The sequence below is a fragment of the Lactuca sativa genome, chromosome 9 (genome assembly GCF_002870075.4).
Source record: "Lactuca sativa cultivar Salinas chromosome 9, Lsat_Salinas_v11, whole genome shotgun sequence".
NCBI lineage: Eukaryota > Viridiplantae > Streptophyta > Magnoliopsida > Asterales > Asteraceae > Lactuca > Lactuca sativa.
The window spans coordinates 174,091,419-174,117,282 of NC_056631.2; the positions used below are offsets into that span (position 1 = coordinate 174,091,419).

General features: G+C 33.9%; 2 protein-coding genes, 1 long non-coding RNA gene and 2 pseudogenes across 4 annotated transcripts; 2 read left to right on the plus strand and 3 right to left on the minus strand.

Moving 5' to 3' along the window:
* The first annotated feature begins 12,025 nt into the window (after positions 1–12,025).
* Positions 12,026–16,890, plus strand: LOC111916990 (beta-glucosidase 18-like; annotated as a pseudogene).
* Positions 15,099–15,887, minus strand: LOC122196179 (uncharacterized). The gene is made up of 2 exons (XR_006187442.1): positions 15,723–15,887; positions 15,099–15,424 (listed from the first exon to the last, which is right to left on the minus strand). It is a non-coding gene; the product is annotated as an uncharacterized LOC122196179 (long non-coding RNA).
* Positions 16,891–17,576: 686 nt separating the features above from the next.
* Positions 17,577–21,760, plus strand: LOC111916991 (COP1-interacting protein 7). Of its 2 annotated transcripts, XM_023912633.3 has the most exons (9): positions 17,577–17,778; positions 17,880–18,018; positions 18,173–18,340; positions 18,448–18,560; positions 18,772–18,824; positions 18,922–18,965; positions 19,139–19,291; positions 19,400–20,543; positions 20,639–21,760. In XM_023912633.3, exons 2-9 carry the CDS (start codon positions 17,951–17,953, stop codon positions 21,575–21,577), a joined length of 2,682 nt encoding a protein of 893 aa, XP_023768401.1. In that variant the 5' UTR covers positions 17,577–17,778; positions 17,880–17,950; the 3' UTR covers positions 21,578–21,760. The 2 variants fall into 2 exon arrangements, with proteins under 2 accessions (XP_023768401.1, XP_042754545.1); XM_042898611.2 differs by having other exon boundaries at positions 17,577–18,018.
* A 3-nt stretch (positions 21,761–21,763) lies between these two features.
* Positions 21,764–23,405, minus strand: LOC111916992 (leucoanthocyanidin dioxygenase-like; annotated as a pseudogene).
* Positions 23,406–24,500: 1,095 nt separating this feature from the next.
* Positions 24,501–25,163, minus strand: LOC111916973 (uncharacterized). Its single transcript, XM_023912619.1, has one exon. It carries the CDS (start codon positions 25,161–25,163, stop codon positions 24,501–24,503), a length of 663 nt encoding a protein of 220 aa, XP_023768387.1.
* Positions 25,164–25,864: the final 701 nt, after the last annotated feature.

Below are 25,864 nucleotides of genomic sequence, written 5' to 3' on the forward strand. Positions count from 1 at the left end.
AAACTTCCTTTCTTTTCTTTGATCCTGCAAAACATGCAAATGTAATCTTATCACATTATGTATAAAGAATAGGAATTTAATGGAGTTAGATAGAGGATTTTATACCTGAAGTAGAGCCACACTTCTTGACTCTTCCATCTCTTAGACTCTTCAGTTCCTTTGGGCAGCTTCGTATCCATTTCCCTTTCCATTGGCAGCAGAAACAGGTGGATTCTCCTAGAACGTCCACAGAAGCATGGTTGGTTGAATTACTAGACAAATATGCTCCATTACTTCGCCAAATCATTTCTGATTCAACAGCAATAAGCATGTAAGTTAAGTCAATGAGGGTCACGTCAATATCCATCATATAATACTCTCTTATGAACTTATCATATGATTCAGGGAGTGACTGAAGAACCCAGTCCACAACCACCTTATTGGGGAAAGACGCACCCAACATAATCAACCTATCGATGTGTGATTTCATCCCTAGGACGTGAGCACACACGGGTTTACCATCTTCATGTTGCATTGCCAATAGGGTCTTGGTGATCTTGAACCTTTCAAATCTTCGATCTTGTGGGTCGGGGAGAACAACGAGAGGAGGAGGAGGGAGTGAGATCAAGCTAGTCCATATTGATCCTTCACTTTGGAACAAGCTATCACTTTCAATAGGAACACCTTTTCCTTGGGATCCTGGAAGACCACGGTTAGAGTCAGACATCTACAAAACGGGAGAAATTTCAAGTTAGTTGATTGAATCCTTAATGAAACACCCAAATGAGACATTAAGGCTAGGATCCAACAACATTATTTACACATTAGAAGAGGGATGCCGTAATCCAACATGCAAACAATTTGGAGGTAAGTAAATGACGATTCACTAATTCTTCACCATGAAAACATAAAGGCTTAAGTTTTAAATGTATTAAGAATTCCTAGATTTCCTTTGAGATTCATTGAACTTTTCAATGACATGTTTAAATCTCGATATGCCTCTCTCGTTTGTGACTGGGATGCCGAGGATCACAAAGTGGGTGTGAATAACCATGCAAATCTACATGGTGCCCTCATTGTTACAGTCACCTATTCGATGTGCCAGTTAACCACACACGCTCCACCGAACTATGACAAACAATGAGTCACCCTTTGCTACCTTTGCTTAGAACCATTTAGTGTGTCGGTTAACCACACGCGCTCCACTAACATCTTCACAAGGGCACAAAGTGTAATTTCATGGAATTGCATCAATTCACTTTTGCCTAAAGTGACTAAGATTGGGAATTTTGTAAAAACATTTAGTTACTTTATACTTCATTATACTTTTAATGGAAAGGGTTTGCCCTATCCTACCCGTTCGGCTAACGACCCTCCACCAATTAAGGAAGCGGTGGGTAAGAGTGGATACCCATTAAATGACCATTTTATAGGCCATAACCTTATACCCCCTTATAGATCGGCTTCGTGAATGAGACATACTAACTGTAAGACTAGCATTTTAGTTATACATATATAATATTAGACTTTCAATGTTATATATATAGTATAAGGGTGTATTTTACACTTTTAAAATACTAGGTGGTTTAATTTTATAAATTACACTTTTAATTTAATTTAATATAAATCATATCATTATGGATTTATTAACTCTCTTTTAATTATACACTTAATTAATTTAATAAACCATAAGGGAGTAATTTGAACTTTTCAAAATTAGGGTTTTAGAATTTAGACTTTTTCAAAATTATACCTTTTAATCGAACAATTTAAATTCCAAAACTTGAGGGCAAGTTTTGAAACTTTTCAAAACAATTAGCTTTTAATATCACTTTAAAATTTTTGAAATTTAAATTAAAATTTTAAATATTAAAACTCTTGATTTAATAATTATCTTGAATTAAACTATTAATTTAAATTATCAAATCATAAGGGATTATCTAAATCATAATGATAATTACCATTTAAACATTTAACTTATCCTAATCCATTAAACTTCTACATAGATTTCGAAAATAAGGATAGGATAATGCAAAATCTTTAATTACCATATATAACAATTAAAGGATAATTACAAGATATGGGATAATCCAAATCCCTAAAATTTAGGATCTTATCTTGGGGAGGAGGCCAATTTCGAAAATCAAGGGGTTATGAAAAACCCTAGATTTCGAAATCTAAAGGCTTAAGGAAAGGATTTGAAAATCTTTTTCAAACTTTTGCAAATTAGGGTTTGGAAACCCTAATCTTGAAAATCCTAGCCTCCTAGGGTTTATTAGCTATAAACCCTAATATGTCAAGTTCATACAATTGTATAACACTAATTGAAAACAAGTTAACCAAAGTCTTTGATACCACTGATGGGTTTTATACAAACAATCCTATGTGTGCATGCAACCCTAGAGTTGGATCTATGTTATCACTATTAGTCAGGGCCGGCCCAAGCCCAGGGCGAGTTGGGCTAAGGCCCAGGGCAGCATAATTTGATGGGGCATCAGATTTGATATGTCTGGTATGTTCAGCTATCTGGGCCTAGCTTTTAATCGAAACAACTAAAACATAAGTGTCCAGTCCAAATGAAAAAGGGCAGCAGAGTCTCCTACACGGCCACACCTAAGCTGCATTTGGCGGCAATTGAATCTCGGTTTTGGCAATTGGCACGCACGATGCACACTTTCGACTCCTTGTTCTCCCAAGCAACATCGGCACACCAAATAACTGAAGATGAGAAGACGAGGCATCCGAGGTTATGATTGAATCGATCCTCCTAATCTTCTTTTTGAATCGTTGATCTCAGCTTTTAATAAACTTACGGTTCCCTTAATTTATTTCTAACTGAGATTCTGATTGTGAATTTATGATTGAATCAGTCCTTCTAAACATCTATTCTCCTTAAATCTCATTGTTTTCTCTTAATGTGAACTTTTAAATCTCATTGTTTTTGCATAAAGTGAACTTTTAAAGTTTCAAATGGCTATGCTGAAGTTCTAAACCAAACACCGAAAACTATTTTTGAGGTATTTGATTTCTGGATTGGGTTAGTTCGATTAATAAATTCTTTTTTCTTGTGTTCTGATTCCCTTTTTTCATTCCAATTTCTGATTATGTTCACTGTATTCTGAGTTCTATTTTCTTTTCTGAAAGAAACACCAAAAATCTGAAGATTTGTGAGATTTTCGATTTCTAGATTGATTGATTTTGATTTTTGGATTCTTACTTTTTGTATTTCTGATATCATTTTTCTCATTCCAATTGTTGGTTTATGTTTATTTTTTTGTTGTTTGTTTCTAGAGGCATACCATATAATTTGGACGAGTTTGATTTCTCTAGAACATCAAAAGTTTGATTTCTCTAGAACATCAAAAGGTATATAATTACTTCATTGTTTCTATTAGATAGTAAATTTTTAGAAATGAATTCTTATTTCAGATTCTAAGATGGATTTATGAGATCATTTGACATATTAAAAGATAAAACAAAAACATAAAATTTGGTTGGGTTGTATATTTTTTTGCTTAGCTTTAATATCTATATTTCTTGACTTCTAAATATGTTTCTCTAAATATGTTTCCCTGATCAGGTGCTCAAAATACAAAACGGAAAAAAGACAACAAGAAAAGGCTAATCATGTAAGGGTTTTTGAAGCTCTTGAAGTTGTATCTTTGAAGAAGTTGTATCTTTGAAGTATCATATGGATTTGTAATTTTAAGTATCAAAAGTGGTTTTTTTTATAAAATATTGATTACTGTAAAATAAGATGTAAAATAAGAGATGTTTTAATATCAAAGAATACAAAGACATCGTTTTAGGTGATTTTTATATGTTTTTATTTGTATTATTTGATTGATATTTTTATAATTTTTTTATATATACATTTTTATCTATCGCATGGTACATGTATATAAGGGCATAAAATTATTATCTCGCTCCGGGTATCAAAAACCAATGGACCGGCCCTGCTATTAGTTATACAACATTATGAACACTTGAAGAACCCTAAAAGGTTTCTAGGAGTTTCGAAATCCACAAGGAAAGATGAAATACATACCTCTTGTTGTTATATTGTAATAACAACTTAAATCTTGAATCTTCTTGTCTTTGAAAGCAAGTACCACAAGTGTAGTACCTCTAATGGCTCACAAACACCAAGAGCAAATGGAGAGGATATAGAGAGAGAAGAGGAAGGTAGAAATCGTCCCTATGATCTCTTAGAATCAAGTGAACGAATTCATGAGGCCTAGGGGTCTTTATATAAGGTTGAGATTAGGGTTTCAGTCCTTATCCTTATCTAGTTGCTTGCCCACCAAGTAACAATAAGATAAGCCTTGAAAGCCCTTATCTTTGGACGATTTCAAGGATCCATATCCTCTTGATTTCGTCCAACCCATATCTAGGATAATCCTTACCCTACTTTGTAACTATCACATAATTACAATTCAGCCCCTCTAGTTTAATTAATTACATTTGATCACAAAATTAATTCCTAATTAATTATTGACCAATATTAATTAAACAAATATGATTTCTCCTTTACTATATTATTCTTATAACATATTAATAAATCATAATAACCTCTTTCTCTATTATTTCTCCAGTCAAGTTGCTTTGGTGAAGGCAACCCAAAAGGACCATGCACAATCGGGTCAAGTACTTACCAAATATGGTTACAGGCTTAGACATTAATCCAACACATAGGTCATCTAGTATGGTTATAATAACTCACAGTTTGGTATTGAATAAAATGATTAGTGTATGAATAAGTAAAATTCACATAGTTTTATATTTTATATTATTATAAAACTATAATACAGTATTTTACAAGTACAATTATACTAGCCAATTACAAGTACATGAGTTGCATACTATTACAAGAATAGAATACTACTTCAGTACAGAGAAAACATACTTTTCATGGTTTTATGAGAACTAAACCACATTTTTACTACTTTAGAGTACAATAACTTTCACACATTTTACAAATTACTACAGCAGAAAATATAGGATTTTCTGGGAAATATACATGTTTACAATATCTAGGAACAAGAAAATAGATTTCAATTACAAACATACTTATGAACTGACCAACTTAATTGTTGACATTTCTTTTCAAAACTACTTGTATTCTCAGGGAAACGGTAACACAAGTACAGACACAGCTTTTGAGAAGATGGATATCTATAAACTCATGTCTTTTAAACTTGTATTTTGGTGTCATATACACTATGTTTTGAACACAGATGTAGAGCTTATAACTTTTTAAATACAATGATTGTTGTTGTACTTTGATTACTATTATGCATTTTTGTGATACTGTACATGACGTCCTCCGCCCCCGAACGTTTCCACCGTTTCGGTTTGGGGGTGTGACAGATTGGTATCAGAGCATTGTTTATAGTGAACTCAGTATATCAATCCTTAAAAGATATATAAAGTATGAATGCTATGGGGCTGAAGCGCTCTGACTAAAAGTATACTTTTAAAATCTAAGTATTTTATAAGAAGTATACTAACATGCATATATACAAGAAACAATGTCACAATAAGAATGATATAAAAGTATTTGGATGTTGGACATTACAGTTAAACCTGGACAGTTATGTAATCATATATGGGATCAATATAGCCTGATTAACTATATTTATTTGAGATATGACCAACATGTGTTTAGGAGTGATTGTGGTGTTGCAACAAGTCTAAAACTTACCTAAGTACCAGAAGAACTCTAGAATCAAACATAAAGATAAAATACTATAGGAGTATTTTATGACACTATAACACAGAAACAACAAGATACAAAAGAGTCATCCTTACTAGAAACAAACATGTGAAAACAAAGGATCATTACTAGTAGAACTATAAGTATTAAGTATATATTACAGTTATATATAATTAAGGTTTTATAGACTTAGAATGGGTGGTTTAACTTTACTTCCTTTTCCTTTTTTGGATGTGGATATAGTGTAGGATCATTTATTCGAATGTCTATTCTACCCAAGTTATATATAATTAGTATACACTTTAGGGTTATAGAAAGACCCAGTATGATTCTTACCATACATAATACATTAACTATTAACTATAGGTTTCTTATATGGAAACTTGAAATTGTTTATTTGACTTATCAAATCTATTAGATGTCTCTTATATTCCTATTCTCGCATAGATAACATGATTGGATTTCATCTACCTGGAGATCCGTATTTTCCCAATCAAGGGAATGGGGGATGACACAATGCTGAACCAAAGAATGATCTTGTAAACCCAATAGAATAGGATTTTCCTGAAGATTCTGACTCAGAATTAGGAGCTTATAACCCAGCTCAAGTTGCCCAAAATCCCAATCCTCGACAAAATTTTCATGGTCTGACACCATAGTGGGCACTAAACTTAGACAAGTGGAGTCATGAGCAGGGTCAGGACCGTCCATACAATGGAGACCAAAGCTTCTACAATCTTGACGAATGAGGCTCAGCAGACAGAGCCCTTCAAGTGTTAGTTCGTCGGATTGCGCGTAACGATGAACAAGGAAGATCTACCATTGATGGAGTCATACAAGATAATGCTACCACTAGAGTCAACACTGTTTGCCTTCACCACCTAATTGAAAACCATGAGACAACCAAGAATATTACTGAAACCATACAAAGGGAACTAACTGCAATCCGATCTGAAGTTAGAGAACTTCGAGAATGCCAAGCGACACTAGAAAGACGTATGTTTGCCACGGAACGCCAGTTGGCTAAATTCAGGGCTGAATTTAGTAGGAATCCGAACAACACTCCTCATGAGTAGAGCATACTCTACTCACTCTTTTGGGATGTTGTCTAAATCTATGTATATACACTAGTGATGTTTTCATGTACATAGTACGACCTCGAAATTTCATTTATTCGATAGGTCAATATACTGTCAAATTTTCAGTTAAATTGGTATATTGTAGACCTACTACAAGGTCAAATTTTCAGAACTCTATGTATCTAATATACCAATACATGACAGGCATCTTATTTCCTTTGAAAAATCACTATTCAATTTCATATCACAAGGTATTCCTTGTAATGGAATGCTATGTAAACTTTTTCTGAATACATGTGGAACTAATGTAATTAGTTCAAAGCCATCTAATTTATTATCACTATTGATGTCTTACTACCTTTCCATTTTTATATCTTGAAGCAAAAAATGGCTCCCATAAAGAATCTGAAACATGTCAATGTCAATGAAGCACCGACACCACCTCTACCACCACCTCCACAATATGATGTTGCTGTCTTCCAAGCAACAGTAACTACCATCGTGGCTGCTGCCATGACGCAAATCAATGCCAATGGTACTAGTGGAGCTGGTAGCGGTGCTCACAATTTCAATCATAGTGAAAGTCTTGGACACCCTCACGAGTGTTCATATAAAGATTTTACAAATGCAAAGCATAAAACTTTTGATGGCACAAGAGGTGTCATTACTCTGACACGCTGGTTCGAGAAAACAAAATCAGTGTTCGAAATTTTTGCTTGCCCTGAAGCAAGCAAAGTAAAGTTTACAACTTGTACCTTCCTAGACAGAGCCCTTTTCTGGTGGAATGGATATGTCAAGTCCTTATCCCTTCCAATCGCCAATGCTATGGGCTGGGATGATTTAAAAATCCTGATGCTAGCAGAATGTTGTCCCCGAGGCGAAATTAAAAAGCTAGAGGAAGAACTCTGGAGTCTGAAGATAAAAGACTCTGATATTGCTGCATATACTGCCAGGTTCATTGATCTGGCTATTCTGTGTCCAGGGATGATTCCCACTGAGAGCAAGAAAGTTGAGAGATATATATGGAGACTCTCTCCTCAGATACAAGGAAATGTAATAGCAGCTAACCTTCTCACTTTTGACAGTGCCAAGCATTTGGCACAGACACTAGTAGACCATGGAGTTCATCAGGGCTTTATGGCACCCATCCTGGAGAAACCCAAGGAAAGGAGCAGTAACAAGAAACTCTAGAAAAAGCGAAAAAGGAAATCGTCTTAAGAGCCCTCGAAAAAGCAACAAACAGTGGCAACACACGTTGCTATTGTTCCTGCTGCTGTTCCAACCCCTGTTCCTACCACTGTGTCTTTTACTCCAGCAACCCCAAGTAGATACGTTGGAACTTTGCCAAAGTGCAATAAATGCAACTTCCATCATATGAGAGCTTGCAAAGAAATGCACTGCAAGAACTGTAACAAAAAGGGGGCACACTGCCTGTTTCTGTAAAGCACCAACACAACCTATTTCTCAAGTCCCTGCCGCGGGAGTGAGCCAAGCATGCTATGAATGTGGGGAAGTAGGGCATTTCAAGAGAAATTGTCCTATGTTAAAGAATGCTAGTGGTACTGGAAGAGTCTTGACGATTAGCTATGAAGAAGCGGTAGCGGATCCTTATGTGGTGACCGGTACGTTTCTTCTCAACAATTCTTATGCATGCATTCTTTTCGATATCGGTGCAGAGAAAAGTTTCGTAATCCATAAAATCAAACACCTTCTAAAACAAAATCCCAAAGAACTAAAAGATACATTCACCGTTGAGATGGCCAACGGAAAAACCGATAATACCAATGACATATACATAGGATGCACACTTACTCTAAATAACTATTCGTTCTAATTTGACCTTATGCCAGTCTCAATTAAAAGTTTTGACATCATAATCGGCATGGATTGGTTAAGTCTTCACTATTCTGATATCCTGTGTTACGAGAAAACTATTCGTCTTAATCTGCCAAGTAAGGAATCTCTTGTTATCTATGGCGACAAATCTGATGCAAATCTCCAAATCATTTCTTGTGTCAAGGCTCACTAAATCCCACTTTAAATACCTCACTAAATCCAACATAGACATGATCTTTGTAAGTAGATCAATCAGTATAATGATTTTGAATTACTAATAAATCTTATTTATAAATTCATAATAACGATTATGAGGATATATATAAGTTACACTTGAAATAAAATTAGTGTAACTTAACTTATAGAGATTTTTGCGAAAATCGGGAAATTGCACGGGCAGAATCTTGACCCGAAAGCTCTATTTTGTTGGACTTCTACATATGCCAAAGCCTCGCTAAACTACTCAGAAACTTTAAAAATATTGGACTCAAAGAATAAGAGGTTTCCAAAGAAGTTATGGATGAATTGTAAGGAGGAATGAGCAGTTTTCACAAGGTATTTATAGGTGAAATACAAGTACACGTCGTGCATATTTCTATGTGCACCGTGGCTCTTGTCAAGGAAGGGTGACGTGGCTTATTCTCATGTTAACAAGTGGTGGCTTTTGGGTGGTGTGTCAGAGGCACATTGTGCGCCTTGTGTGCACGCGCCCATGCGTGCGATTTAGCAAATTTTCATAACTTATTCATACGAACTCCAATTTTGGCTCTTCTATCCACGCGTATTTATCGATGTTCTTGAATGAAAAAAGGAATATAAAATTCAAATTAATAAAAAATTGAGATATATAACTTTTATTTAGACCATGTAATCTAATTCTCAATTTATTTTTTATTTATTATTTTAGAAGGCTTAGATTGCTAATCTCCGTTTAAAATTCATATATTTTTCATACGACGTCCGTTCTCGACTGTCTTTATATATATATATATATATATATATATATATATATATATATATATATATATATATATATATATATATATTCAGACTCCTATTAACGAGATCTTCGACTTTCATTTAGATTGTTTCGGCTAATAACCAACCGATCTAAAATTCGATTTCTGTAGTAACACAACTGCGTTGAAACTACGAAGAATCATAACTTCCTCATATGAAGTCAGATTTAGGCGTTATTTATATACATACTCTCAGTTTTACGATTACTGCAACCTTCGTTTAGATTGATTAGGCTTCTAAGAAACTTATCTAAAGTTCATTTATTACAAAGCATATAGTCATGTCGATTTAATCGCGAAACTTCGAAGAAGCATAACTTTTTCATACGAAGTCGGATTTCAGAGTTCTTTTTTTTATGTACGGAACCCTTGTCACATATATTATAACGTCGGTTAAGATTATTTATCCTAAATAATCTTCTATCAAAAAATCGTTTTTATCGCTTACTATATTTTATTTGTCTAACCAGGATCCGTGGGCATTACACAAGCCCTTTTAGTGAATTAAAACATTTTATTTAATTACTAAAATAATTTCTAGTTAATTTATTAATTCCTTAATAAATTAACAACTTATATATCTTAATTTCTTTATGTTATTTGGGTCATGAGACCAACCCAAAAGGGTGATGCTATTAGTAGAAAGATCATTAAAGCAGTTAATGACCTCAAACACTGATTTTAATAATAATATATCATGCTAATACATTCAACTTTGTATTGTAGGATAATGTAATATAGTTTGACATTCTACATGTTGATGATAATATAAATTGTGGTCATTTAAGACCTTCTGCTTATCAAGGTAATATACATTAGATACTCTAAATATTTAGGGAAAGTGTGGATACACTTATACATATAATTGATGTACGTATCAAAGTGTGTAAAACATGTCAAAATGTGTATGCATGTCGCATATTTTATATATATATATATATATATATATATATATATATATATATATATATATATATATATATATATATATATATATATATATATATATATATATATATATATATATATCAAAGTTGATTACCCTTTTCTACTTAACCTGTCAAACTTGATTATCATTGTGTATACTATATAAATGTTTATTACCTTTTTTTTTGTATATTTTATACCCTTTTCTTCATACAATAATGCAAATTTTGGACACCACGATTTAGCATGTGTAAAACTTGTTACAGTGTCAAACTTGGCAACCATAATTACCGTAATTCACATACCATGTTAAAGTGTGAAAGATGATTAACCTTTTGTGCATACCATGTCAAAGTTGATTATCCTTTGTGTTTAACCTATCAAAGTATATTACCCTTATGTTTATGTTTCGAAGTATATTACCCTTATGTGCATAACATGTTATAGTTTAATATCCTTTTCTACATACCATGTTAAACTTGAATACATTCAAACACACTTATCACACTAACATCATAACACCATGACAAAATTCTTATAAGTAAACAAATTAAGGAATATTAACACCACAAAATTCATCCATCTTTTTATCATTCAAAATAGGTATTATTGTACCTTACAAACAAAAATAGGTCAACATTGGACCTTGTGACACTAATTAGGTCAAGATTGGACCATATTTGGCCTACATACACAACTTAACTAGCTATTTAACCGTTATACAACAGCAAAATTAGCACCCTTACGAGGATTATCAAAAAGGAAAACAATGAAATCATAACCCTAATGAGAAACAACATACCTTGAGTTAGAATTTTCATTTGAAGCTACATAAATAGTAGGATTGGCAGATGGGACTTTATTTGGTTAAACTCTTCCTTGTATTGTGAACTGGGAAGTGCTTTATCATACCATTCAAATAATCCACAATCTTCTTTCTCATTTAGGAAATACCTATAAACGAAGTATCTTCTGTAGAGTTTTGTCACTCGAAGAGAATGAAAATCAAGGTGTTAATCCATAATAGCACCTCCTAAATGGATGAATACTCACTCTTTAATGACCTGTCTAGGACATTGAACTAGTTGATCGACCTAAAGAAGTCATACATTTATAGGAGTTGATATCAAAGAAGAAGATAAGAAGATGGAGTTTCAAAACTTAGGAAATGTCTCTTATACGTCCAACTAATGCCATGTAGGATCCCACATGGTTGCCACGACACACACTTGACACGTCATCTCCATGCTATTTGGTAATCCGTATGGTGAACATTGAACAAAACTGGATAATGCAATTTTCAGTTTAGAAAAAATGATCATAAAATAATGTTAAAATAAAAAAAGAGACAAATTAAATATAATACCTTTTGTGACCTTCAAACAAAAATAACACTAAAATGAATTCAACATCAACAATTCAACGTGTGTTAACCTTAGGATCACTTTCAATTTTTTAATGTCAAACGGTACATGAACTTGGACCGCATATTTGTGGACCGCTTGGAGCACATCTTCATTATGGGTGCTCCAATTAAAGAAACCGATATGAGAATCGGATTTCCGAGATGGGTCTGTTCTTGCTGCTTCTTCTTGGATCTTTTCCTTGTAGATTCAAAAACTCACACATCATTTCATGAAGAAGTCATAAAAAGATCAGATTTCCCAGATGGGTTTCTGTTTGGAGTCGCTACTTCAGCCTACCAAGTATTCTCTACTCTGTTTCTTCTCTTTCAGTTTTCTGATAACTGAGTCAGCTAAACTCAACAATGAATTTCTATTACTTCATCCAGATTGAAGGGGCATATCTTGAAGATGGTAAAAGTCTCAACAATTGGGATGTGTTCGCTCTTTCCCCAGGTAACAAAATCAATCAATTGACAATTGGGTGTTCAATTGATTCATCTTTACATTATCACATTAGGTTAACTATAACGTTGCAATGTTTAGGCAACATTGAAAATGGCGACAATGGATTCATAGCTGATGATCATTACCATCGATATCTGGTATCTTAAACTTTTGACAATGGATAACAACATATAACTTTCACATCTCTTCTAATCTTATTTCTAATCAATCGATTGTTGCAGGAAGATATTAACATAATACAGTCACTTGGTATAGATGCTTACCGCTTCTCTATATCATGGTCAAGAGTTCTTCCAAGTATGATTAAAATCCAACATTTCTCATAAAAAAGGATTAAGAACTTCCATTTCTTGATAGAAGATCTTATTGAGATATATCAGGAGGAAGATTCGGCGATGTTAATCCAAATGGGATTATGTTCTATAACAAAATCTTGGACAATCTCTTACTCAGAGGTAAAACGCTAAACTTTTAACTCCTTTTATGTCAATTCTTCATGAAAATTACATGCTTTAACACATAAATTTTCAACTAAAACAGGAATTAGACCATTTGTAACGATTTACCATTACGACTTCCCCCAAGAACTTGAAGATCGATACGGGTCTTGGCTCAGCCCGTTAATGCAGTATGTGAAAAAGAATCCGATCTTCTATTCGATTAAAATAAACGCTAAATTACTTTCATGAAATATATAATCTTTTGTAGGAAAGATTATGTGCACTTTGCAGAAACATGTTTCAAAAACTTTGGTGATCGAGTGAAGGATTGGTTACTATGAATGAGCCAAATTTGTTTACACAAATGGGATATGAGAAAGGAACGTATCCATTCTCTCGTTGTTCACCACCCTTTGGCAATTGTTCATCTGGAAATTCTGATATTGAGCCTTTAATTGTAATGCATAACATGTTATTGGCACATGGAAAAACAGTGAAGCTATACCGAAGAGATTATCAGGTAATTACCTAATTTTTTTTTTCAAACAGGTTTGTTTAACCACTAAACTTTCAAATTTTTTCCCATTGTTATGAAAGTTTGTATCTTTTTGGTTCTATTGTTATGAATATTTGTAATTTTTGTTAACATGGCGCTGATGTCGACATACGACATAGCATGTTTCTTGAAACAATTTCATTAAATAATAACCAAGCTTCAAGCTTTCAGCTTTCGTTTTGATATAGTGAAAATGTTGAAACATTAAAAGGACAATGTTTCATTCTTTTGAAATTTTTTGTTATACTCGTTTCAATACTGATATTAGTATTGATGTTTCATCGTCGTGCTTAAAGTCAACTTAAAGTTGACTTTTTTCTTGCATGACGAACATCCTTTGACTAGATTAACATACATGCAGCATGAACAAGGTGGATCAATCGGGATTGTTGTAGATTGTTTCATGTATGAGCCTCTAACAGATAATGATTTTGATCAAGAAGCCGCTAACAGGATCTTGGCTTTCATTATCGGCTGGTATATCCGAATACGCACTTAACTTTGAAGATCAAATCAAGATTCTTTTTTTCTTTAACTTGTTATTATTAGGGCATTGGATCCACTAATTTTTGGTGATTATCCATCTGAAATGCGCAAGTATCTTGGAGATCAATTGCCAAGATTTTCTAGTGACGAAAGGAAGTTTATGAAAGATGGAATTGACTTTATAGGAGTCAACCACTATGCTACTCTATATGCAAAAGATTGTATTCATTCTATTTGTAGTTTAAGTGGAAGTCGAGCAATCCTAGGTTTTGTGGATGCAAGTAAAGAGAGAGATGGTATTCCGATTGGTGCGCCGGTATGTATGATATGTGTGAAATACCCGTTTTGCCCCTCGTTTACTATTACTTTTTTTTTTGTTTGTTTCATTGTTTAATTAGTTGTGTTGGCAGACAGGATTGGGATCATTGCGTGTAGTTCCAAGAGGCATTGGGGAAGTGATAGACTATCTAAAGAAGAGATATCACAGCAAACCCATGTTTGTTACTGAAAACGGTATGCAAATTTGGGAATTTTGACTTTTTGGATTTGGTCAATCCTAATTGCTACAACTCTTAAATTCAGTATAGATATGGATTTTGTTGCTAAATTAAAGTGCAAGAATATGTTCAATTTTGAAGTTAAATTTATGTAGGGTATTCTGATCCGAAAGTTAATGATCAAGTTCAAAATATACTTCAAGACTTCGATCGAATAGAATTTCATAAAATGTACATGTCGTCTTTGGCCCAAGCGATCAGGTGATTATATTATATTTAGGTCTTAACATTTTCAATTATAGATAAAGTGATACCTGGATAAATGATGTTTAAAAAAATATTTGAGAAAATAATGACACACAAAAAAAAATTCATACGACTGAGTGGGGTATATCTTACAATCTCATGTATTCGACTTTCTCTATTAAGTTGTTCTTTCTGTATTAAGTCAAAAACGAACACCAACACATTAATTGTTTTGCATGGTCGAATAATTTTAAAAAAAAAATGATATTTGACGGGGATGGAGCGGATGTGAGAGGCTATTTTGTGTGGACATTAATGGATGATTTTGAATGGAGACTTGGGTACACTCCAAGATTCGGATTTTACTACATTGATCATCAAACACTCAATCGTATCCCAAAATTGTCTGCAAAATGGTACCAAGATTTCTTGAAAAACAATACCCGGGCACTAGAAATCCAAGATTCATAAAATATTCAAACTTTTATATAATTTGCATATGTATTACAAGATATTTGATTGGTTTGTTGTATCATATGAGTAGTGTGTCTTGTTGACTATGGAACATGATAGGTTTTGTTGCTACACATGCACTTGTAAGCAATTGGACAAGTCTCGGCCTCGGCGGGTCCCACGGAACAAATAAACCGCACCCTAACCAAATGGCAGGGTGAACATGAACCGCATGCATGTAGACAGTCTGGCAATCTTGAACCCGCGATTTGTAGTGTATCTGCTCTATGTTTCACTATGTGTATCGCATCACCATGACCTATAAAGATAAGTAACATAAGATAAAGGGCTAATATCATAAATGGTAATAAACTATTTGAGATGTTAAAAGAAACATCATCGAGTTAAAGAAAAAGATACTAAAGAATGTAAGGTATTGAAATTTTTGTTCACAAAATACGCATTTGGTGAACCAAAATATTTCACTTGCTTACTTCCTTATGCTACTTTTATAGTACAATTGTGACTTTGAACCCTTTAAGATGAAAAAGAGAGCGACATGTCATAAACAAAGATGGGAATGATGACATAAAGAATTGGAAGGAATGAAAGGTTACCCATGAGAAGAAGACAGGATGCCAGGAGCACAGAAGAGAATAAATGGTTCATTTTTGCTAATTGTGTGTGTAAATTGGTGAAATATGGGGGTATAAAAGGAAATTTGAAGAATAAAGTGAGTCACAAGGAAGTAGTTTTTCTCACAAGATAGAAATGCCTTCACATGGTTTTTTACCATGTAGTTATATCTAATGGACTAATGTTCAACCCATTCAATTTCAAGGCCGATTCCATGTTTACTTCGGTCACTATCATTCAATTCCAATGACGTATTTACTTCCGTCACTATCATTCTCCCTCCTTGTCCTACCCCAATTCATTTTTATAAAAGAAACATCAAATATTTTTTACTTTAAAACAAGAGCAAATAATAATTAAAATTAATTTGCTCGTTACTAATAATGATTTATTATTATTATTATCATTATTATTATTATTATTATTATTATGTTAGTGTTAGTGTTACTTGTCTGCAAGTAAATGTACTTTTTATTCAAGCTTCTTTTGAGTAAATATTTTTAAAATTAATATAAGAGTATAATAATAAAATGACAAAACTTCATAAATGATCTTTATGGTATCTCAAAATCTGAAGTTTAGTCCCTAGGTTTAAAAAACCTCACAGATAGTCCGTGTGGTTTTAATTTTTTTTTAACAAATGGTCATTTTTGCTAACTCCGTTATCTTTTGGCCGTTAAGTGAAGAGCATTTCCGTCATTTCACTATACACACACGAAAAATGTCTTTTTTTCTTCTGACTCATCTCGGACATTTAAGGATATTTAAATGCTATGGGCATTTATATATGTATTAAATCCATCTTTTTATCTTTCCCTTCTTCATCTCTTTTTCAATGTCATGTCACTACTTTTTTTTTTTTTTTTTTTTGAAATGGCAAATCTAACTTACTCCTAAACTACATCTTAAATCCATCTATGTCCACGACGGGACTTGAACCCTCAACCTCAAGGAGGGAAGACAATACCGGATACGGTTGGGCTACAAGCCCTTTGGTCCCTCTCTTTTTCTTGTCATGGTAAAGTTTATGTGGAACGTGTGGTCATGAAAAACATGACAGAACTCCCTAGAGCCAAATACCAGTTTTCCATAGCTTTTTTAAAAATGTTTTTATAAAAATGCATGTTAAGGTATATATACAAATAAAAAGTGCAAACTTAGAGAGAGAGAGAGATTTATTTTTGTAATTTAGTCTTTTATATATAACTAGATGATTGTTTAAACGTTATATTAAATAATAAAATAAAATGATATTAGAATTATATTTATAACTATATTGGTAAAATTGACTAAGTAGTTGTTATTAATTTTTAAATAAGAGTTTTATATCAAATAAAAAATTTAATATTATACATTAGAAGGATATTTATTAAAAATTTAAAAGTTAAAGAATTATAATATTTTAACTATAAAAAAATACAGTTAACAAATACAAATATATTGGGACTAACAATCTAATCACTGTTATCTATATTCAAACAAATACAAATATATTGGAACTAATTACATAATCACTGTTATTTATATTCGCGAATTGAATGTGAATAAACCGTATTCCGATTTAGTGTTACAAATTAAATATACTATTATTGGAACTATATGATATATATGAAATCTATTAATGAATTGCATGTGAATAAAAATTTATGTAGTTTTTATTTAATGTGATTTATAGTTATTGTTGTTTTTAATTAATTTAAAAATTACTTTGGTATTTTTCAATTTCAATCACAAAGGTTTTTTTAAGTAGTAACTAATTTTCAAAAGCCTGTGTAATTTAAGTACCACGACACAAAGTACTTTCTAACGAGAAATTGAAGCCTAATTTGAGAGCTCGACAGAATAGGTCTAAATTGTCTATCTTCCATTGATAAAAGAGTTCTATTTAAGTTGATTTTAGATTCCACGTGTAACAATGGCGGTTGAGGTGGTTGGTGGTGCTACATTCATTGCTCCCAATCACAATGCTTCAAAGCACCAACAATGGCCCAAGAGTAATTATCAAGTAATCTCTCTCATACTCGACACAGAAATACGGTAAGTAATCTGTCATCATCGGAATCAGTACATAAGATAAGAAGAAGTAGATATCGACATTCCATCGAATTCTGATATGATCATGGTGCTTACACGAACAGAGATAATGTGTGTGGTTTTGAATCACACGTAAAGCTTCCAGAATCATCACCCAGTGGTTGATAGAACGAGGATGGATTCAATTCATTCAAAGAGCCAGCTAGACTATGCTCTGTTCCAGCTGACTCCTACCAGAACCAGGTATCGGACCCCTAACCCTAACCCTAACCCTAACTCTAATTTTGATTTCAGTTCGTGCTTTGTGTTATGTTTCTTGTCCAATGCGAATTGCTACTTTGATTTCTTCCGATGCTAAGTTTTCTCTTTCTATTTCCACATTTGGATTTGCGATTAGATGTGATCTCGTTATATGTGTTGGTGATTGCAAAGAGAAACTTGCATCTGGACTATTGTCACCTTTTATTGCTCATCTCCAGTTCGCCAAAGATCAGATTTCAAAAGGAGGTTACTCCATTACCCTTTCTGCTTCTGCTCCTTGGTTCACCAAATCCACTCTTGAAAGGTCTCTTGTTGTAATATTTGGATTTTAGCACTTTTATTGTAAATAATATCTTTGTAATGCTTGTTTTGTTAACTCAACATCTGTCTTTCTTGTGTTCATTTGATTAGATTTGTGAGGTTTGTAAGTACACCAGAGGTTCTTGAAAGATTCATCACCATTGAGAGAGAGATTGCAAACATCGAATTATCACTAAACACCAACACACCATCTGACTCGCAAAGTGCGTATTCTTTAAATACTTTTTTTTTCTCAGAGCTCATATTTTTTGCAATAACTTTGGCCCTCAAGTATTAGAAAATTAGAATCTATAGCATTTTTGCTACGTATCCACACAACCCCTTAGATTCACAACCTAAATTGATGCTTTAAAGTTTTTATCTAATAAGCATTTTATATTCTCATACTCTTCTCATTTATTATGTGTTTATCAGGTCTCTATGGGTTGGAGGAACACTTGAACAAGTCATCTAATCTTGCCTACAAGGTGTATAATCATTCTACTTCTTTTACTACCAATTCAATCTTTCTTCTACACTTCCATGGCAGATTACTCATAGATTCCCACTTTCAATACTTTTTAGCATGAAGGCAACACAGATGATGCTGTCCATGAAGAAGATTCCAAGTAAAGTATACTTGTGTTTAGCCTAATTCATGAATTCAATTATGAAATACACACCCTTCATCCAAAAAGAATCCAACTTTTCATTTTTCATGTTCAAGGTGGAATTTTTTTGGCTGGATGGAATGTACAAAAACAACCCTTGTTTAATATTTTTATCTACTTGTAATTATTAGGGTTCATCTTCAACGTGTTCTTGAAAATAGAAAGGCAATACTTCAAAAAGAGCAAGCAATGGTTTATGCACGTGCTTTAGTTGCTGGTTTTGAGACAGATAATCTTGAAGATCTCATCTCTTTTTCTGATGCTTTTGGATCTCCTCGTTTAAGGTATAAACCTGTTTTCATCACACATTAATCAACTCAAGAATCCATTAATATATCTCTTTTAAGGTCTTCCTACACCACTATGTTTGAATATCATGTTGATTTCAACAGGGAAGCATGCTTAAATTTCATGGAATTATGCAATACAAAGAGTAATGATAGAGTCTGGATGGATGAGGTGGCAGCAATACAGGCATACTCTTGTTCACAAAGCTCTTATATAGAAACATCTGGTGCAATCCTATTCCCTGAGGAAAATGATCCTAGTCAAGAACTTAGGGTTAATGTCCAAAATGGTAATTTTGTCACCAAGAAACAGAACAGTGGTGTTGATATCCATACTTATCATGGCAACCCCATGTTTCATCTTCCATATCAAGGGTACCCTTTTCCACCCATGGTCATACCTCCATATTATCAACAGAATCTACCATTTCAAGATTTCAAAAGCAGAGGGAAAGTTTCACAAAAGAAAGAATCACACTCGAGTGACTCTAGTTCTGAAAGTGAAACAAGGAGTTCATCAAGAAAGATTGTAATCAGAAATATTAATTATATTAATTCTGAAAGAGATTTAGAAACAGAACATAAATCTGATGAGAATTTGGAATGTGAAGATAAACGTGAAGGTGAAAAGGTGACTCAGCAATGGGATATCTTCCAGAACCTTTTGATGAAAGATAAAGATGACAAAGAGTCTGAGGAATTTGTTTCAAATAAATTTGAAGAACAGAATATTAATCAATCTGGAAGACATAAAGAAGGAGATTGGTTTTCAGATAAAACAGTTCATGAAAAAAGCAAAGACATCTTTGAAGACAATTTCCAGTCTACAGAAAGTAGAAAAGATGTTCTTGTTGATGATTCTTTAGCAATTCAAGATCATTCTTTAAACAAATCATCAGAAACCCATTTGAGAACACAAGAAATTCTAATGGTTTCAGATAATTTGACACATAAAACTTCATATTCAACAAATAAAAATGTCAATGAACCTAATGATCTGTACATGGTGCTTGAAAGAGAGACAGCTGGCAAGGAAACCATGCCAACCTGGACTCCAGAAATGGAATTGGGACATAATGATGTTAAGATCATAAAACAGGATTCTATTGGGAACAAGAAGTCAACAAAGTCAACGCCTGGTAAAGGGTCAACCATTGAAACAAAGTCTAAAGCTTTATCTGAAAGAAAAAGCAAATCTGATGTCATTTCAAGAAGCAAGAAACCTATAGCAAAGGGTAAAACAGACAAGGTACTCAAAAGTTTCAATTTTTTTTTTTCTATTTCTTTTAGATCCGATAAAATTGTAATTTATTATTATTGTGATTTTAATCTTATTGAACATAGGAAGAAGAGAAAAGAAAGAGAATGGAAGAACTGCTAATTCAACGTCAAAAAAGAATCTCTGAAAGAAGTGCTTCTGCAACTAATAAGTCAAAAAGTCAACTTGCATCCCAAGACATGAAAAAGTCAAATAAACCAGTTATTAAGAGTTCCACTATCAATCGCCTTTCAACTGCACGTGTAATTAATCCCAAAGTATTACCTACTGAATCAAAACCTGTTTATAAACCTATAAAAGTTTCCACCAAAAAGATTACTGAATCAAAACCTGCAAAAATTCCCACCAAAAAGATTACTGAATCAAAACCTACAAAACTTCCCACAAAAAAGATTTCTGAATCAAAACCCGCAAAAGCTGTCACCAAAAAGATTTCTGAATCAAAACCTGCAAAAGTTGTCAACAAAAAGAATTTTGAATCAAAACCTCCAAAAGTTGTCACCAAAAAGAATTTTGAAGCAAAACCTGCAAAAATGGCAACTAAGAAGACCAATGAACAAAAACCTGCAAAAATTGGGAACAAGAAGATTGTTGAATCAAAACCTGCAAAAATGTTAACCAAGAACATTGATTCAAAGAATTCAAAAGATCCAAAGAAGGTTGATATTATGAACAATGTCAAGCAATTGCCTGTAATATCTCCAAACCATCAATCTACACAATTGGAGAACGCGATCAAAACATCATCTTCAGTTGTTCAAGAAGATAAAGCTATTCCTCTCAACAATGGTGGATTATCCAAGAAAGCTTTAAATACTGTTACTTTCAAAATCGATGAGGATCATGGTGTTAAAGAAAACCCTAATTTCAAATTGAACCATGAAATTTCTATGGTAGAAACCACGGAAAGAAACATTTCAAGGAAGAAATGGAGCAGTTTCGAAACTTCAAGTAAAGCTCTTAGTGGTTTCAAAAAGCTTCTATCTTTTGGTAGACGAAGATAAAAAAAATATAAAAAAAAAAGGTAATTTAAAAATACAATGTTTAAAGCTTGAAATTTTCGATTATTGTTTGCATGACATATTGTAACGATTATTTGTTGCATTTCTTTTTGGTTTGAAGATTTGCTTGTACTATATAATGTATTATTGTTATTGATAATATATATAAGTTTTACAATCACACAATCATTTACTTAACTCAAATGACTTTAAACAATAATACAGTACATTTGTCTATATAAAAAATAAGTGTCCATAATTTATTAAAATAGACAAACAAAATACAAATAATAACATATCATTTTAGATCGATTACACCACTCTTCTTAAACAACTTATGTTCCATATGTTGTTGAAACGTCCGTGGTGGAAAGAGTGGCGGCTCAGACTCCGAAACCGTCTCCGGGAGCGGTTTCAGTATAATCTTATCCTTGGGTGGTTCACAGAAAACCGCCCAAGAAACCCTAACTTTTTCCTTATTCACAAGAGCTCTATGCAAAATACTCTTATACTTTCCATTACTAAGTATCTCAATGGTGTCACCAATGTGCAATATAATGGAATCGGGCACGCATTTTGCAGTGACCCATTGACCCCCATAAAAGAGTTGGAGCCCGGGGACCATGTTGTGGAGTATGAATGTGAGTGCACTTACGTCAGTGTGAGCTTCAACACCGAGGGCTAGCTAGGGTTGAGGGCATTTTGGGTAATAGTTGATTTTTAGTTGAAGGAGTAGCTCATCCACCCCTCCGACTTCCTCCTCTAGCCGCCCTGCCTCTAGTCCTAACCCAAGAGATAGCACCGAGAGGATCTTGGTGGTGAGTGCTCGTATTTGCTTAGCATACTCGGTGGTAGCGAGTCTGTTCAATAAGAAAAGTCAACCGTTTCTCTTGTCAAAAGTCAAATATGAACTTTTTATAATGCAAGTCGACCATTTCTCTTATCAAAAGTCAAATATGAACTTTTTTAACACAGGCTAATGCATAGAATGTAGCATGGATGAAATTAATTTGTTCCTAAAAGTTAATATTATTTCATGAAAACGATGCTATCTTCGCAAAAGTTTAACTAATCATGAGTGTAGAAAGCAATTGCACGAACTTTTTCAAGTTTTTTTTGCAAAACTAATTCGCCGTTTTAATGCTTTTTTCTATCAAAATGATCCTTTTTACGTAAGAGAAATAAATACCATATCAAATTAAGCAATTTGTCTTTTGATATTATAGAGATGCATGTTGTTCAGACGGTATATGAAAGCTTTTAATACCAATTAACTTACATATAATCATTGGGCGTGGAGGGCCAAACAGTCAAATCACGTTTATCCTCGGGAAACACAGTGTGAAAGAAGTAGTCTTCCCATTCGAGTTGCCCCGATGCATTGTTCGCCAATTTACTTCCATACCCTTGAATCTTCCCTGAAGCAATATCGTTACAATGTTTTTCTTTCTCCTCTACAGGCTGAGAGAAGAAACTCTCGCCGGCAGCCTTGACACGAGCGATGAGGTCGTCGGAGATTCCATGGTTGACGAGATGCATGACGCCCCACTCGGTGGCTGCTTTTCTCAGCTCGTTGCTACAGTTTTCTAGGGTTTTTGGGTCGCCGGAGTTTATGTCGTTTAAGTCGATGGTGGGGAGCTGTGGCCCTTTGTCGTCGTTGTTAATTTCGTGTAAGATGTTGGTGATGGTTGATAGTTCATCTTGTGGTCGGATGTATTCTTTTGGGATTTGATGAATCCCACTTTTTGATAAGCTTTCGACTCTTGTGTTTGTTGCAATCACCATTTTTGGATGTGTTTGATTATTTTGGTGGTGGTTTTGGGGTGGCTTTGTGGGTGGTTTTTATGGGGTCGGAGGTACTGAAGCCTGAAAGAATGGTGGGGGTTGGATGGGGTAGGCTGGGGGTTGGTCATGTGATGAAATCCCCGTTCAAAGGACTCATGGAAGTTGGTTTGACTTGGAAGTTTGAAGTGTAGTAATTTAACTTATCACCACCTTAGTTTAGCTTTTCACGCCCAAAAGTCTTTTTTGTAAAAGAAAAAAAACAAAAAAATGTTTGGCAAACTAGACACTTTTGGAGTTTTAATACAAAGAAAAGCATCTTTTTAAAAAAGTCAGGAAATCCTGACTTTTTGTAACTTTTTAGAAAAGATCTTTTGAGCTTTTAAAAGCTAAGCCAAACACTTAGTCTTTTAATTCTATAAAAACAACTTATCCTAAGGTTTTTTTTTTTTTCCACATGTCATCTTCTCTTTCATTTTAACATTTGTCATTTGGTGAGAATTTTAGAAATTTTATTTTCTACTTGTCATATTTTAGGGATTTTCGTTTTCTTAAAATAAAGCTTTATAAAATTGTAATGGGTTCTATTAGGAAATAAAATCATCCTATTAATTTGGTAATAAATTTTCATAAATACTTCAAACAATTTAATTTTTTTTTGCAAATTTTCAGATTACATTATAAAATATTTCATATTTATATATTGATATTAAATTTTTATTTTTAATAAACTCGCGTAATACACGGGTCTCACACCTAGTTAACTTATTATTAGAGTATCGGGTGTAGGCAACAAGATACAACATCAAGTTGTGTCACCTCACATGTCAATAAACACATAGTGTTATAACATCAAATGGAAAAATAAGCAACAAGATGTAACACCAACTTTTTGAGAATATCTTTTTTTTTTTTTTCGAATTTGATTTTTTTCTTTTTACTTTTTTTTCCTTTTTCATTTTTTCGTTTTTGTGTTTTTTTTAATCACTAACATGAATATATTTTATAAAATATAGAATTATAAAAGCAAAAAAAAAGGACATAATATTTAAAATCTAAAATTACGATTATAATTAAAAAAAAACATAATTTTAAACCTAAAATCATAACTAAAATACCATTCAAATTACTCCTAAAATCCTAATTAACTCAAATATTGCTTCCTAATTTGTTCATTCATCGCTTGTAGCACCTCTAGATCAGCAGGTGTCAAACCCTCCTCGCTCGTCCGAAGAATTGACAACTGATGTGTCATTAATTCTCTCTCTTTTTGCGTCTGCTTCTCCCGTGTCTGCCTTTCTAGAAACTCTAAATGACGACGTTTCAACTTATTTTTTTCTTTTATTAATAAATTGCGCTCGTCGAATTTCGTTCTCATTTCCGCTGCATCTTTTGCTTTCGCCTCAACCTCCTCCGCATGCCTTGCAGCGCGCCTCGCTTTGTCGCGTCCGGGCGGTCGTCGTGGTGGGGATATCTCCTCGATATCATCCGGGATCTCATCGATGTCGGCGTTTAGGTTGATGTGAGTCCGTGCGTCCGACACGTCAACCGAGCTCGAATTGCGAGACCTTTTAGATTGAACCTCTGATGATGTAGGCATTTTATTCCACCTTGGATTCGCTCGCAGCAACTCCCATGATTTTTCAAAGTTGAAAACATGTCCCATTCCGACCCGATATTGTTCCTTAGCAGATTTGAACAAATCAAAGTCATTGGTTCCGCTTTGCTGTTGCGCATGAAGCCGGTTGTAAATACCGTTGAATTTGTTGCACCGCTTAGTTATTTGACCCCATTTGCGGCTCAACATGTCATTGTTGCGATACAGATTTTTGTTTAAAACATCGTGAAACTTGTCGAGCACCGCCCCCCAATAAGCTCCTTTTTTTCATTCCATTTTCGCGCGAGTTCGTCTTTTGAAGTAGCACACCAAGCCGCCGTCAAAGCATATTCCTTATCCGGTGTCCACCATTGTGGAATGTCTGCATTTTCTGTTTCAGCCGCTATCAATTTCCCTTTCGATTTTCCTTTCCCTTTCCCTATCTTACTACCTCCCGCTTCCACTTGAACCAATGGTTGTGTTGTAGGCGATGGTTGGTTGGTTGGTTGTTTGTTACATCGAAGCAAAAGTAGGGAAAAGATTTTGTTGTAAGTTTTGGTTTTGACCAAATAAATTTATTTGAAGATAAGGTGATGTAACATCTCGAGTTCAGGAGTGCAAGTTCAGGGTTCAAAGTGTAAATGTGAAAGGGCAACTCGACGAGTCCATGAGTGGACTCGGCGAGTAGGGTCGCGACTGTGGTCGCGTGTTAAGTGGCCAACTCGGCGAGTTGGTGCTGAGTGGAGAAAACCCTAATTTCGGAGGATGATCCCTATTTAAAGGACATTATACCCTCTCCCCAACCTCTTTACCCTCTCTTGAAGTCCAGAAAACCCTAAGGCGCGTTTGTGAGTGGTTTAAGAGCTTTTGAACCTTAGAGAAGAGATTTTGGAAGATATTTTGGAAAGCTA